The 17631-nt window shown below is 33.5% G+C and overlaps 1 protein-coding gene across 1 annotated transcript in view; it reads left to right on the top strand.

Annotated features, from left to right (window-relative positions):
- PTPRB (protein tyrosine phosphatase receptor type B) overlaps nucleotides 1-13518 on the top strand; it is a 151491-nt gene extending 137973 nt beyond the window's left edge. Inside the window, exons 34-35 of the mRNA XM_051962474.1 lie at nucleotides 4102-4222; nucleotides 7465-13518. Of these exons, the coding sequence (XP_051818434.1) occupies nucleotides 4102-4222; nucleotides 7465-7487 (144 nt within the window). The 3' untranslated portion in view covers nucleotides 7488-13518. The remainder of the gene's footprint in view (nucleotides 1-4101; nucleotides 4223-7464) is intronic.
- The last annotated feature ends 4113 nt before the right edge of the window (nucleotides 13519-17631 follow it).

Genomic DNA, 17631 nt, shown 5'->3' with positions numbered 1-17631 from the left:
GTGTTGTACAAATATTTTCTCACTGATACTTACAACATGTGAGTGCTAACATGATCCCCATTTTACAGTTAAAATCAAGTAATTTGCCCAGAGTCATACAACTAGTAAGTATCTGAGGATGAATTTAAACCCAGGTCTTCAGAGTTCCAAGTCCAGCGCAGTATTCATTCTACCATGTCCCAAACACTAACACTCAGTGTTTGATGTTTTAGCTAACATCAAAAGCTTAATTAGACAAGGCAAGAAAGGTATTTCAATGAGATATATTTCAACTCTAGTTAGGTTTTTTCCATTAAATAAAGAATATTTATCCTATAAAACATTTCAATCAGTATCCTTTCCCAAGTACATACTCAGGAGAAAAGAAGAGTTTATATTTAAGATAAAGCACCTTGTGTATATTTCTACTTGTAATTGTTTAGTCATTTTTCTTTCATGCCTAACTCTTTGTGATCCCATTTGAGGTTTTCTTGGCAGAGATACTGCAGTGGTTTGCCATTTTCTTTTCTTGCTCTCATTTTACAGATAAAGAAACTGAGGCAAATAGGATTAAGTGATTTGCCCAAGAAAACATAGCTAATAAGTGTCTGAGGCCAGACTTGAATTCAGGAAGATGAGTCTTCTTGACTCTGGACCTGGCACTCTTTTCACTATGCTACTTAGTTGCCCATATTCCTACTGACTCCTCCTTTATGAAAGATATATATTGATGGGCTACAGAGTTACTAGCCTCATTTACAGATGACTTTGGTAGTTCCAGAGTAACTCAGTTTGTTATGCAAAATTAAAAATTCTGCTTTAATAATAATAATAAAAAGTCATTCTATAGCTTCAGGATTGGGGGTAGGGAGAGTCGGGTGAGGAAGTGCTTCTCAAATTAGTACCAGGAGACTTTCATATGCTAGAAACTGTTCTCTGTGAAATTCCCTCTAATTTCTAGGCAGAGTGGAAAGTGAAGCACGCATCACAGAAGAAAAGTGATTTAGAAGAAGTGTTATAATTAAAATGAATACATATGACTTTGAAAATAATTTGTTAGAAAAACATCCTGAGCTTCTTACTGTACTGAGTTCTGATCTATGAAATGACTAAGAAAGCTAGGCCTAACTTCCAGGCAGGAACCAAGTCTAAAACTATCCCATAAAGCTGAGTATATCCTGGAAGGATATTTCATAGCTTCTCATAATTCCAGTGGGTTTTCTATATTATATGAGTCAAAAACAATAAATTTTCAACACCCACTAACATTATAATACCAGAAATACTTTAAAGTTGAGAATAGTGCTATACTTGGAATCAAAAGCCTTAGTTTTCTCATTTAAAAAAAAAATTATGATCTCAGTGGTCCTTTCCAATTCTAAATCTGTAACCCTATGAATGCATTTCATGCATACTTTTCTCTGTATATCAGTGATCCTCTGATCAACTGGCAGCACTTCTGAGATTATCTAGTCCAGTCTCTTGCTTTTGTATATCAAATAGATGGGTAATGAACTAGAACCTGACTTAGGTTTTTCTTTCCATTAAGATGTACTGCCTCTTCCCTGTATTCTAGTTTCTAAAATCATAGTAATCAACAATAATAGCAATAAGCAGTTATTAAGCCCTTCTCTGGGCCAGGAACTATGCTAAGTGTTAAGGCTGGAAGTAGGGGGGAAAAAAGGCTAAAAGCTTAGTTTCTATCTTCAAAGAGCTCACATAATAATGAAGACAATAACATAAATACAATGATAAGAATAGTGCTATACTTTCAAATACCTCAGTTTTCTCATTTAAAAAAAAATTATAATCTCAGAGATCCTTTCCAGTTCTAAATCTATAAAGCTCCTAATGGGAGATGATCCAATAGAGTTGTTGGGGAGAATGGAAGAGGTCTCTTGTAGGAGGTAGAATATAGGGTGAGTCTGGCATGAAACCAAGGAAGGCAAGTGATGGAAATGGAAATGAGGAGTGGAAAGCATCCTTCATGTAGGGGACAGCTAATGAAAAGGTGCAAAGTTGGGAGGCATAAGAAGCTAGTGTTGCTTAATCATATAGAGTATGTGGAGGCCAGTGAAATATAAGAAGATTAGCAAGATAGGAAATAGCTGGGTATAAAGAGCTTTAAAAACCAAACAGAGGATTTCATATTTCCTGGAAGTAATAAGAAGGCACTGGAGTTTACTGAATAGGGGGATGAAATGGTCAGCTCTATATCTTGTGAAGATTAATTTGATAACTGAGAGGAAAAAGAGAGGGGGAAAAGGGAGTTGGAAAGGGCCTGAGCAGGGATATCCAACCAGCAGGCTAGAAAAATAGTCCAGGAGTGGGGTGGGGGTAAGGGCTTGAATTAAACTGATGGCAATGTCAGAAAAGAGAAGAATGTGTACAAGAGAGATGTTATAAAGGCAGAATCAATAAGACTTGGCAACACATTGAATATGATGTATGAGAAATAATGAATTGAAGATTACACCAAAGTATCAAACCTAGTTATCTAGAAAGATAGCGGCTTTCTTAATAAGAGAAAGAAAGTTTAGAAGAGAATAGAGTTTGAGTTCGGTTTTGAACATGGTGAGTTTGAGATATCTGCAGGGTATCCATTTTCAAGATACATAAGCAGTGTCTCAAGACAAAACTCAGGAAAGAGAAGAGTTAGATAGATAAATCTGAGAATAATTTGCATAGGGAAGATTATTAAACTGAGGGGAGGTGACATGATCATCTAGGAAGATAATAGAAAAAAGATGATAGTATGCTAAAGGTACTAAGATAGACAAGGTATTTCTATTGCCAATAGTTCCATTTACAAAAAGCTACATCAAAGGGGAGTTCCACTCTTGTATGTTTCAACCCTTAGACAATCAGATATTGTATGGGTTAGCCTAGACAAGAGATGCCAAATGCATCTCACAACAACTCTGATTGCTATTCAGTCCTAGCCAACTCTTTGTGACCCCAGTTAGGATTTTCTTGGCAAAATAATAAAGTGCTTCGCCATTTCTTTCTCCACCTCATTTTACAGGTGCCCAGGGTACCTTTTTTTTTTTTTTTTTAACAGGGTTTGCTGTATAAAAACTCCTGAGTACAGCCCAAACCAGATTTGAGTATAATTAGGAGATGTTTAACAAAATAGATAAAAATACAATATGTCATAGTAATGATAAGTTGTAGTTTTCTAAGTCTATTGACCTAAGTCACCTATAGACATCTGTTTCTATTTGATCTAAAGGGAGAAAAAGACTAACTACATTGGTTGTCTTAAAGTAACAGGTATCTGTTGTCTGTGAAAATCGTTGAAGCATCGAAATGACAACCCTCTTAATCTGATTCTTATGCTTAGGTTTCATTTCTCTTTTTTTCTCATTTTCAATTTATTTTTGAGCAGTTATATCTTTTAATCCTTTAATCTAACCTAAGGCGCAAGACATAGAGACAGGCCAATCCTCCCTAACGAAAGGGGAACTCTGTAGAGACAAAGTGTTCTGGAATGGTAATCACTCATGAGAACCCAAGAAGGAGGACTGAAATTCTGTGATTTACATTCCACTTTGATGATGGTGATAGTAGAGGGAGGTAAAGGGCAACTAGGTGGTACAATGAATAGATTATCAAGACAGGAAAACCTGAGTTCAAATCCATCTTCAGATACTTACTAACTATATGACCCTGGACAAGTCACTTAACCATAATTGCCTCCAAAATAATAATAATAGTAGCATTTATAGATCACTTTAAGGCTTTTAGAAAAAAAAAAAAACCTTACCATTACTTTACTAACACTACTTTACATATGAGAAAACTAAGGCAGACATTAAAGTGACTTACCTGAGTAAGTCATACAGTTAGTGAAGTACTTGAAGTCTGATTTGAACTCAGATCTTCCTAATTGCAGACTTAGCTCTTTATTCCTTGTGCCATTAGCTTGAGGTGAAACCTAACAAATTCTAGATGAAAGTTGCTTATTTCAAAATCAATGGTGTCAAGAACCACAGGGATTTTGGACAAACTAATGATCTGATTTGCCAATCACAAAAAAGTCTGTCACTGTTTTCTGAGAATTTTATCTGTTTCTCCGTTTGGCCTCCTTTTTGACACGTTTCCTTGTTTTTTCTTTTACAGTGCCAATATGTATATCTACATCAGTGTGTGAGAGATGTCTTAAGGGCCAGGAAACTTCGTAGTGAACAAGAAAACCCTTTATTTCCAATCTATGAAAATGTGAATCCAGAGTATCACAGAGGTGGGGTCTTAATTTCAAGGATTTTTCATAGCTTCCATCTCAAGGAGTCTTATCCTAGTGTCTGTCTCATGATCTATGGATTCTATACCACATTGATCTCACCCATCTCATTCATTAATCTCATCTATATCCTCTACTAGTCAGAATTTAATCTCATATTTTCATCCCCTGTGATTTTTGTATAAGTTCTCTGCCTAGGTCAGGAACCTTTTTTTCAACCTTTTTTTGTGACATGTACCCCCTTGTAATCTGGCGAAGTCCATAGACTTTTCTTAGAATCACATTTTAAATGATTAAAGAAAATGCTAAATTTCAGTAAGAGGTTAGTGAAAGTATCAATGTATTTTTTTTTTATTATTATTTAAGTTTATGGACCTTGGAAAATCTATCCATGGATACCAAGTTAAGAAGTCTGATCTAGGTCTTTTAAATTGTTGTGGGTTGCAAAAACATTCCCATCTGGTATCCTTCATTCTTTCTAAATGAGGAATACATCTCTTTTTCCAACTATGCATTTCCATGATATCTTTGTGCACTTAGTAGAAATTGGGATGGAGATAAGGAGTTGGCTTGTGATTTAATTGATACAGGAAACTCAGGTGAGGAAATTCACTACCAACACCGATTGGTATTTTCTCTGTGGTTTATAATTTTAGAAGATTGTCCAGCATTGAAAAATTAAACGTGTTGCCTAGGGAGAAACAGTATACATCAAAGGAATTGAACCAAAGTCTTCTCGAATTTTGGTCCAGAGCCCTAACCACTATACCATCCCAAGGACCACTGTCAAAATTATGCTTTGTCTGAAAGGAAAATCACCTATCTTTCTCCTATTTTCATTTTAATATAACTTTCTTTAGAAAACCTAGCCAAGAAGGGTATATTTAAGGGGAGAGATGTGATTGAAATTCTTTGCGTCGATGAGCAACTGAAAGGGTTTGAACAGAGGGGAATAGACAAGCAGAATGCTATTGAGGCTTGAAGAGGAAGATTTATACTCAAGATAGGAGATTATAGGAGTGTATAGGTCACACATTCTTTTTGTCTCCATCATAAATTTGTCCAAGGCCAACCCCTGATGGTGATATGGGATTGAAAGTATTCTTGGAGTGGATTATGCCTATAAAAAAGAGCCGGGGAATCAGCTGGAATGCAGGAAAGAAAAGTCTTCTTGAAAAACTGTTTACAGAATTTTAAAAATAAATCAGACTATGTGCTCATTAATTTGTAGATTAGCATCAAAACTATGCCATCATCATTTCTGATTGGTTTTTCCAAGGGCCACAACTTGAAGTGTTTTCAATTTCTCCTCTTTGTATGCCCTAATTTTCACAAACTCTTTACTCTGTATAGTTTTTCTAAATGGCTATATCCTTCCCCCACCCCACCCCACCCCCATCCCCGATAGCACCTTTTACCAAACCTTCTGGTAGTTCAAAACTTCAACAAATATTTGTTATGTGCCTTGCTATGTGCCAGGCCCTGTGGACAGGATGACAGAAATGAAATAGTCCATGTTGTCAAGGAGCCCATATTCTACTAAGGATAATGCACCTCTATAATATCTGAACAAACAGACTCATAGTCTTCCACTTGCCTGTTTTTTAAGCCTTTGAGGAGCTTCAAACATGTATACTATATTACTACAATCTCTGAGGATCTATAACTATAGTGTGGCATCACTTTAGAACTTTAGAAGGAATTGAAATGGTTATTAGTGTTTAAAAAATACAAATGTATTAAGGAGGACCTTCTATTTAAAGAGATCCCTTTGTAAATTAGAGCTTCCTTTTGAATTGCTACTGCACTAAGACTTTGAAAACTCCTTGGGTTATGCTAAAGATTTGTGTATAGACACACACACACACACACACACACACACACACACATATATTTTGTCCTTATAACAGTCCTGTAAAGTAGGTATTATGATTTATTTTTTTTTAATTTCCATACAAACAATTCTCTAAGTGATAAATGGTCAAAGGATATGATTAGACAGTTTTCAGATGAAGAAATTAAAACCATTTCTAGTCATAAGAAAAAATGCTCTAAATCAATTTTGATTAAAGGATATGCAAATTAAGATATCTCTGAGGTACCACTATACACCTCTCAGATTGATTAAGATAACAGGAAAAGATATGTTGGAGGAGATACAGAAAAACTGGGACACTAGTACATTGTTGTGTACTGACAACTCCAGTTGTGAATTGATCCAACTATTCTGGAGAACAATATGGAACTATGCCCTTTGGGCTATCTAATTGTGCATACCCTTTGACCCAGCAGTGCCTCTATTGAGCTTGTATCCCAAAGAGATCATAAAAAAGGGAAAATGACCCATATATGTGCGAAAATGTTTGTAGCAGCCTTTTTTGTAGTTCCAAGGAATTGGAAATTGAGTGGATGCCCATCAGTTGGAGAATGGCTGACTAAGTTATGGTATTAATATTATGGATTGTTATTGTTCAATGAGAAATGACCAAATAGGATGAATTCAGAGAGGCCTGGAGAGATTTACCAATACTAAGTGAAGTAAGTAGAACCAAGAAATAAAAATTATACAAAATTATGCAATGATCAGTTCTGATGGACGTGGCTCTTTTCAGCAATGAGGTGATTAAGGCCAATTTCAATAGATTTATGATGAAAGAATACTGTGGGGACTAAATGTGTATCACAACATAGTATTTTCACTTTTTATTGGTTTTTTGCTTGCTTTTTGTTTTCTTATTTTTTCCTCTATGGTCTGATTTTTCTTGTGCAGCATGATAATTGTGGAAATATGTATACATGAATTGTACATGTTTAACATATATTTGATTACTTGCTGTCTAGGAGAGGTAGTTAGGGGAAGGGAATGGGCAAAAATTTGGAACACAAAGTTTTATAAAGTTTAATGTTGAAAACTATGCATATATTTTGAAAATAAGAAGTTAAAAAATTACAAAAACTAAGATTTTTTTTAATAGATGAAGCTCAGAAGTGACTTATCTGTGTTTATATGGCAAGTGTGAGAAGCAGAATTCAAACCATATCTTTTTTTCTCTGTCTTCATCACACTGCTATTCCAAAAGCTATGCTATAGTGGGAAATGTATCCATCTGCCAAGCATACTTGACATTTATTAATTCTATTTATCTTTCTTCTTAAATGGTTTTTGGTTTTCTTGGGGGAGGGGGTAAATAATAAAACTATCTGCTACCTGCTCAAATAACAATTTGTCATCTTCTTTTCAGATGCTGTCTATTCAAGGCATTAAGAATGTAGCAGAGATCTCTTTGGAATAACCCCATTCACTGTGTGATTTTGTTGTTGTTGTTAAGCTCCATATCCTAGAGAAGTGACAGATATTTCTGTTTATATTGTATATATTTTATTAGTCAAGTAAATTTTAAAAGAATATGTAATTTAAATGTAATAGTTATTATTATTGTACATAATTTGTATTTTGATATTCTTCTGTAAATAAGTATTTTTCACAATGTTTTGATATTAATCTTCAGATAATACTATTTTTTCATCCTAAAGTTTTTATAAACTGTTCCACATAAATGGTTTTAACCTATATGACAAGAACATTTGTGAAATGTCTATACTGGCTTTTTTATTGTCCCTTAATGTCCAGGGATAATTTTTAGTGGGAGGTGAGGGGTGTTTGACATTCAAAGAAGTAGAAAAATCTCAAGAATGGATAGCAACCTAAAAGGAAAACTATACAATCTAAATCCAAGTCTATGCAATGAGAAATGCCAAATGAGAAGATTAATCAAGCTGATGCATTCTAATCATCTTAACTACCAAATAGAAAGTATCAACAGAGCTCTTCCATCAATGTGCTATGTCTTCCCTGGCCCTCACCAATAATTTCCTAATGGCTACCCTAGTGTCGGTGTAATGATAAATATTCATTTACAGAGAGAGTCCTAAACCAAGATATTGAAGACTTTTAGTGGGTTTTGCTCTGAACAAAAGCCAAATTCCACAATAAAGAAAAATGCCCATAATAACTCATCCCCTGAAAGCCTGGTAACCACAGTAGCATGAAAAAGCAGTTTACACACTACTACTAGTATCTATTTCATCTCAAGTTTAAGGATATCAATATGTGTCTATATAAAAAGTGTGTATATAAGGGGGGTCACTATTGACAGGCAATCTCTTTTATCTATTATATTCATGTTTGAATATTTATGTGTACAGCAGGTAATCCTCTAATTTACAAGTGTTATATTTCTATAAAAGGTGCTTTAAATCATAATGATGTCAATTTGATCTTATTTTCTCCAAGTCAGAATTATGAGAAAAAAGGTTACATTAGAGACCTAAGACCTGGTGTCAAGTTTTCTTAGAAATGATCACAAGTATTATGTTCAATTTATAATTCCAATTGACACTTGTATACCAAATGATGTGTACTTTATGTACTGTCCAATACAAATAAAGCAGATAATATGATGATAAGTTACTTAAATGTATATTTTATAGGGTGAATTTATCTCTACATAATATACAAAGTCATTATCTTACTTTTCCATAATTACTTCTTACTTTTTTTTACTATAACAAATCCCTCAAAGTGAAAAAACACTTTTACCAAGATCTCTTTCTCTCTCTCTCTCCCTGTCTCTCTTTCTCTCTCTGATTCTTTCTCTCTCAGATTCTTCCTCTCTCTCTCTGTTTCTGTCTCTATCTCTCTTTGTCTCTCCCTTTCCATTCCTCCTTCTCTCTCTTTTCATTCTGTATGTATATGTCTGTTTCTTTTTGAAGAGAGTTAGAGATCTTTTTGCCATATTCACATAAGCATTTTATGCTCCCATCCTCTAGTTTATCAATATCACCATGTATATAATTGCCAAAGTACTTCAAGGGATGAGAAAGCTCTATTTATATAAATGGACACATAGCTAGGAAAAGTCTTCCAGAGTAATTTGTAATTCATATTAGGGAACAAGTTAGTTACAGTAGAAAGAATAATCAGATAAAAACCAGAATTAATTTAAGGATTAAGAACCTTATTAATATAAGGTTCTGGAAATTTCACAGTTCACTTTTAATTAGCCTATATTCAAGGCTGCATTATATTGTGACACTGTGTCAAGACAATGGGAGATAAGAAAGAAAATATGAGTATGTGAGAGTAAGTAAAAAAAGACAGAGGAACAGGAAACAAACCAGAGTGTTCAAACTTTCATAATGAAAATAGTCTTAAGCCACTAACTGTTTGTTGTCATTTTTAAGTCATTTCAGTTAGGCAACTTTTCATGACCTCAGTTGTCATATTCTTGACAGAGATACTGGAGTAACTTGCCATTTCCTTTTCCAGCTCATTTTTCAGATCAGGAAAATGAGGCAAATGGGGTTAAGTAACTTACCCAGAGTCACACAATTAGTGAATGTCTAAGGCCAGATTTGAATTAAAAAAGATAAGTTTTCCTGTCTTCAGGCCTAACACTCTACTAACTATTTACTATTTTACTATATTTGATTACTATTTTACTATATTTACTATTTTATAACTGTTTTTGAAAGGTTATATAGTCTGGAATCTTTAACTTTTTTTTTTTTTTTTTGGGGGGGGGTAGGCCTGGGATTTTATCTTGGTAGGAAACTCCCTGTGTGAGCATTCCCTTCACTTATGAAAATCCTCAAACTCATGTGTAACCTCTTAGTTTTAGAAAGTTGCTTCAGAAATTGAGGTTAAGTGACTTGCCCAGTATCATATAGGTATCTATCAGAGGAAGTTTTCCTGACTCTAAGATGGACTTTCTCTCTATTATACCATGGTGCCTCCAATTTAATATTGCCTTCACATTAATTCATGGAAAGACAATGAATTTTTTTCTATGAACTGAATGTTCCAATTAACATTATGAATCCATCATATTTAAAATAATGTTTTTCAATTAAGTTTGAGAGAGTAAAACAGCATATTAGTCATATAAATGATTCAGTCTGATAATAGCTATATCCTCATAAAGTCCCAACCCTAAAAAGCCTGTTAATTGCTCAATACTAAGTCATCTGAACCTGGGGAAGAAATATAATTAATTATATTAATTAATTAAAGTCAAATAGCTCTTCATCCCCAGTCTATGGTGGTGAATACAGCTTAGATATTGAATGAGATCTGAGAGGTAGAAAGAAGGTTATGATAAAGACAAGACAAATGAGTTCTTTTAGTCTGGTCCATAAAAAATGAAATCTATTCCTTTCTAATTTTAAATTTCCCTAGCAACAAATACTTCATTACTACCCTGAAATACTAAATACATCCTCTAGCTGATCTGTTTTGTTTTTTAAAAAATTTCCTTGATAGTCAAATTTTATGTATTTTCATTAAAGCTTATTTTTTAAATAATCCATTACTTCTATTGGTATGCACTCACCTGCCTATTTATTCATTGCTTGTAATCACTATATCCTGGTGCTTCCCAGCTATCAAATGTTAGGAGACTATCACACAGCATCCTAGCAATCATTTATCCAAACTTTAATTAGCTTCTTCAACTTTTTATTAAATCAAACCTTATTTCTTATTATCCTGTTGTACTTCTCTGGATGGCCGCCAATTTTCAGTTTCATATAACTAGGGGTTCTTAACTCTTCTGGCAATCTGGAGAAGCCTTGGGATTGCTTCTCAGAATAAGGTTTATTAATATGTAAAACAATGCAGATTACAAAGAAAACTAATTCTATTATATTATAGTTCTTAAAATATTTTTAAAAACAAATTCATGGACCCCCTGAAATCTACCAAAGGATCCCTTGGGAGAAGATTTGTGGACTCCAAGTTATGAACCTCTCATAGAGACCTTCAAATATTCCTGGAAACACAACTGAAATGATTTACCCACATTTGTAATAAATGCCACATGCTTCCTTTTAGAGATCTTAAATACATATTCTAATTGATCTATAAGTGTAAGTTTTAAGGGTAAGATTTGAAACTGGATTCTTTTGATTCCAGAGCCAGACATTAAAATTAAGCCTACAGATTTGGGGATACTTCATCAATGTATTATCAATATTCATACCTCAGCCTCCATAATGGAGGAACCTGATCTACTGAGAAAGACTTAATCAGTTAAGAAAAGAACTGCATCAATCAGCTCCTTTGGTTTAACAGAGAAGGGATCCTTTTCCAAATAAGACTTTGTTGCACAAAACAACTGTGCCTTCTTAAAAGGAGAGAGTACTTTTTTCATAATGAAAGGCCCAAATTTCTGGCATAATGTATGTTCTTGAGAAGTCACAAGAGGTGATGCTCTGGTTCCATACCAAAAGTACTTTCTGGTGTCTCTATTAAAAAGTGGTGAAGACTGAGAGTCAGTGTCATAACTAGCTAGCATATGTAAGCAAAGAAAACAGTATTCCTTTTATTATTCAAGATGTTCTTCAAAAACATTTTCATCTATTTTAACTAAAAGATACTCCTTCTTCTCTTACTATTATGGATAAGACTGTGATTTCATTAATATAGGTAATTTCCAGGGGAGGAAATTATCTCTACCAAAGCGGTTTGGCACCTTTGCCCACTTAAACCTATACAAAGTTATAATTTTTAACTGAATATTAGATTGTGCACCTCTAGAATAGGGACCCTATCTTATTTATCTTTGCATTTATTACAGTGTATCCTGTGTCATCAATGCCTAATAATGTTTGTTGAATGTATCAATGGATGGATAGATGAATGAAATAGTTTAGCCAGTCAACAAATGAACTTGATCAAAAAGTTGATTTGATTGATTTTTTTCCTATCATAACGACCACTATTCAACTTAATTGGCCTTTTGGTTTACTGTGCAAAGTAGTCTTCAAAACTATGTGGCTATTTTCATAACTTTTTAATATAATTTTTCATATAACCATGATTGTAAAAATCTGTTTGGCTCTAAAAATGTTTTTAGTCAATAGAAATATTTTATTCTAAGATAACCACAGTTGACTTATAAGGAGAATCCAAAAGGAAAAGAAATAATTTCAATATTTTTTGTTAAGATGATTTTATTTAGTGTGTGTATTAGGTGTATGTCTGCAAACATATTTGTGTAGTCACTCCCATTAAGATAATTTACTTAATGTTCTTATACACAGCAATTCATGCAATAGAAATAAAAGGTACATTGCCAGTTTTGCTGAATCTTTTTTTTATAACCCATATGCCAATGCTTTAGAAAGTCTTACTATCACATGTAATACTAATATAATTATGCAAAACAGAACAAGTCATACTGTGAACAATGTCAGACAAATTCAAATTTTGCTGCTGTGATTATTTATGTAGCTTAAACATGATGGTGATTGCAACAAGAGGTATTTTTGATCCCCAAATCACGTCTTTAAATAACATCTCTTAGGAATCATCATTCTTCCAATATAAACAAAGCTTTCTTTTATATTCTCATTATATTTTGATGAGAGTGATGGGTGTTCAAGAATATCTTGCTGTGAAAAGCTTTGAGACTTTAAGAGTTTTCATAGCAGAATTGCCCATATTTATCCATTGCATAAATTATTTTAAGAAAACTTTCAACAGACTATGTCAACTAAAGAAGCACAGATCAGTTTGCAAATTCCTCTTTGGAACAAAAAGGTACCAGTTGCCTTTAAGAGAGGACAGATTAACAAAGTACAATAGTGATAAACATACCTAAGAATTATGTTAGTTATGTTACCAATTGGTAAGGCTGAATTCAAAAAAAAAAAAAAAAAGTTTGGCCAAAACTATTCCCTGAGATATGTAGATTGTAAACACAATGAAGGAAAAGAATATATGTTCACCTTTTTTCCTTTTTATTTCCCCATAATAGTATCCAGTCTAATGTAGTAGGTACTAAATGTATGCTTGTTAAATGAAAATATCCACAAGATATAGCTTTAGTATTTAGTATCCATTAACATTAAATCTCTTGGATATTTCTCAGACTTTTCCTTGGTTTATTTGAAATGAAAAGATACCCCATAAAAATATTAGGTGACTATACTTAAATGTTCTATAATAGAACATTTACTTTTTATAGCTTTTGAAATACCATTCATCCTTATTCTTATAAACTGGATATTTAAGAGTGGCCATAGACCTACTATTTCCCTCATGTTATATTGTATATTCTCAATGATGTTCTTAACAATATCAGTTTGAACACAGAGCTCTATTTGTGCTGTTTATTTAAGTTATATATTGGTTAAATATATTTTTAAATTTGGTCATTACAGTCAACAAAACTGTGAATATATTTCATGCATTTTCTCAATATCAGGAATAAATTCATTATTCATTAAATAAAGTGGTCCTGTCTTCCATTTCCTTTTTCATCTTTCTTTGTTATGGATTTGGACAACCCTGTGGCTCAGGTGAAGTATCAGAGGAAACTATTGCCTTAATCTTTAAAACTATATGTAATTGAAAGCCTTGAGTGATACATATATGATAAAATTAGTCATGGATTCTGTACACATAGATTTCTTGCTTTTTTTGCTAATTAGTGGCCAAAATGTCATGTGGTATTCTCAGGGACTTTGTCAACTTCAGTGTCTTACAATTCCCTGAGGGTCTTTCTGAACTGGACCTCTCTGTGTCCCCCCCAAATACTTACAAATCACTAGTACAACTAATGACATTTGGCAAAAACCATTTGTTCTTATGCCTGAATGATAATTTTGCCCTTTGCCTGTCTGTATTTCAGATAAAAGATTGTTGTTATTCTTCACAATAATCTCAATTCTCCATAATTTACTCAGGGGAGCCTCACCATTTGAAAAAAAATGATACTGTGTCTACACATCCAAATTTATTTAAAAATAAACATATTAAATTGAGTCATCTTTTAAATTTTTTAATGGCTAATTTGAAAAAATAGATAGTTATTGATTGAAGCATTGAAATAGAGTGGTTTCTGGAGTCAGGAAAACTCATCTTCTTGAGTTCAAATATAGTCTCAGACACTCATTAGCTGTGTGACTCTTAGCAAGTCACTTCACTCTATTTATCTCAGTATCCTCTTCTGTAAAGTGAGCTAGAGAAGGAAATGGCAATCACCAATATTTTTGCCAAGAACATCCCAAATTGTGTTACAAAGAATTGAACATTACTGAAAATGAGCCAACAACAACTATAAATATAATTAGTTTGAGAAGCAGAGACAGAAAGAAGGTGTTTGTTTTCAAAATAACTGGTCAAGGAAAGAAAAAAGCTATATGTTAAATTTATTTAATATAGAAAAGGAAAAACAAGCTAAAATGAGTTTAACGGTTTTATGCACAATTCCTTTTTTCTATTCTTTTTATATGAAATATTATTTTATTTGGTGTTTTTTAAATCCAAAATTAAAAAAATTAAAACCTAAAAATAACTAGTTGAATGAATTTAAACTTTTCTTGAAAGGAGAAAAGATCATGTGAAATTTGAAGTGATAAAATAATAATAGCTCCTCTTGCTGTCCAGTCCTTTGTCAGAATCTTTGTGACTCTATTTGGTGTATTCTTGGCATAGATATTGGAGTGTGTTACCATTTCTTTCTCCAGCTCATTTTATAGATAAAACAACTGAGGCAAACAAGATTAAATGACTTGTCCAGGGTAGCACAGAAGTAATCTGAGGCCACATTGAATTCAGGAAAATGAGTCTTCTTGACTCCAGGCCCAGTGCTCTATATATACTACAGGACTACCTAGCTGCTCTACAGTGGCTCATACCATAGCAGAAATGTGGTAAGTGGTCTGAGTATTAATGTTCCCATTGCAATAAACTACAGAATTCTAAATATAACCTATGTCTTTTAAACAGAAATTTCATGCTTACTTCTATACTATGTTTCCCTCAATGTAATAGGAGCATAGAAACACAGACTTAGAGTCTGGACTAACCTTAGAGGTCATCTATTTTGTAAATTAGAAAATTGCAACATAGAGACTCAGTAATTTGCCCAAAATCCTACTAGGAGCAAGTAACTGAGTCAGAATTCAAACAAAGTCCTCTGACCCTAGCCGAAACTCTTTCCATTATTTCATGGGAATTGGAATGTAAATAAATATTCTAATATTCTAGAGACATAACAAAGCACAGATGACATGGAAACTGTTCAACAGAAATAATATACACAGCAGTTACTGCAGTACTTAAACTATTCGGAGTGAAATGGAACTCTTGGAATTTTGCATGATTATTACTCATTGTTTTAATTTTATGTCTCATAACATGATGTAGTATTTCCTTTGCATAGTTTATATTACATACAAATATATAGCTTTGTTTAATAAATTATATTTATCTACATTAATTTAACATGTTTTGTGTTGCCTACAATGTGCTGGGAACTGTGTTAGCCACTAAAGAGAAGGAAAAAAGAAATGACATGATTTTTGCCTTAAGGAATTTACAGCCTACATACTACATAACACAAATTAGTCTGAGATGGCATTTTAAAAAGATCTTTTGTCTCAACAAGCCACCATATTCTTATTAGTTCTTTAAATTGAGGGTAATCAGGAAAGCTGGTTGTAATAGTTCCAGTTCCCTGTTAAGGACAGATCTAATGATATTACCCTTTGCCCCAAGAACAAATATCACTCTTTTCTATGTACATCTATGAACTCTCGCTGCTTTCATCTATTGACTTATTCCAAATACAAAGATGAGAGGATGCTAGCATCCTATATTTAGAGTTGTAGGGATTATAGGATCAGAGATTTATAGATGGAAGGAATCAATAGCTAGGTCACTGAACTCTCATTTTACAAATGAGGATATGAAAAAGATAGAAAGGAAAAAACAAAAATATCTCAAGAAGTACTTTTTGTTGTAGCAAAGAGATGGAAACAATATGTTGCAAGCATTCATTGAATGAGTTAATATTTGTAAAGTGCTTGGCACACTGGGTGACATCCAGGAGGAACTTTATGAATGCTTATTTCCTCCTTCCATTCCTTTTTATTTGTTGATTTCCCCCCCTTCAATGACTCTGCTGGAAGGAAGGAAGGAAGGAAGGAAGAAAGGAAGGAAGGAAGGAAGGAAGGAAAAGAAGAAAGGGAGGAAGCTAGCATTTATTAAGCACCTATTATGTACTAATTATTGTGCTAATCTCTTTATAAATATTATTTAATTTTCATACCTAGGTGTGAGGTAAATGCTATTATTCCCATTTTTCAGATGAGGAAATTGAGATACAGCGAGGTTAAGTGATTTATCCAGGTCAGTTCTTACAGTGCTATATAAATATTAACCATGATGTTTTTGTTCTCAGTAACTAACCTGACTCTAGCCTCCTCCTCTAATGTGGCATCCTTATGCTACTCTTGGAATCTGGCTTCTGAAAAATGAATATTCACCATAAGATGTCCAATGTAAAATAACCAAGATGCTGGTGCCCTCTATCTTCATTCCATGATCATATACTCCAGCCTCCACTTACTGCCAGACATTCCTACTTTACCAGATTCCCACTTCTGACTGGTAAGTGTTTTCCATAACTACTCTAACTCAATACTGCTGCTGCTGCCCATATCAGCTCTATGCCATTCCCCAAAAAGACCTCCAGCAGCAGAAACAGTCATCAGATTCCCTTTAGTATTCCTGGAAAGTACATATCAATTGATTTTCTCATGATTCTAACTCATCCTTATGACATCCCTAATAGGTCACCATTTCAGTATGTTTTCTTTTCTTTTATATTATATTATATTATATTATAGGGTAATCAGGAAAACTGGTTGTAATAGTTCCAGTTCCCTATTAAGGACAGAGCTAATGATATTACCTTTGCCCCAAGAACAAATAACATTTTTTTCTATGTACATGTATGAACTCTCACTGCTCTCACCTAATGACTTATGTAAGATCTTTGAAGGCAAGTACTGTATTTCTTTATTATTATTTGTCTCCTCAGTCCTTATCACAGTGCCTGGAACTGATGAAGATGTGAAAGGCTCTAATTGATTCTTAAGGGAGGTAGCAAGTAGCTTCAGGAATACCTAATGTTTTAAATAATAATCAGAATCCTTGCTTTTAACTCTAGATGTCTGACTTAATAAGCAGAGTTTAAATAGTTAAAGGAATTTAATACAGTTGCACCTTCTTTAATGTTCCTTCCTTTGATTACATTTTCTATCTGGCTTTTCTCTACAAGTTGAAGTTGCTCCTTTTATATAAGTAGGATAACCTAGGTATAAGTCTTGCTCTTTGGGATAGAGAAGTACAATCTAATAACAATATCTGGCATTTATATGGTGCTTTGAGGTTTGCAAAGTCCTTTAGAAAAATTATCTTATTGGATCCTCATAACAGTTCTGGAAGATAGATGTTATCATCACCTCCATTTTACATAAGGAGAACTCAGGCAGGCAACAGTTAAGTGACTTCCTCAGCATCATTTAAATTTGAAATCAGGACCTTTTTACTTCAA

This window comes from Antechinus flavipes, chromosome 5 (genome assembly GCF_016432865.1).
Source record: "Antechinus flavipes isolate AdamAnt ecotype Samford, QLD, Australia chromosome 5, AdamAnt_v2, whole genome shotgun sequence".
Classification (NCBI taxonomy): Eukaryota; Metazoa; Chordata; class Mammalia; order Dasyuromorphia; family Dasyuridae; genus Antechinus; species Antechinus flavipes.
The sequence above is the reverse complement of the archived record's forward strand: the minus strand, read 5'-3'. Positions and strand labels throughout refer to the sequence as shown.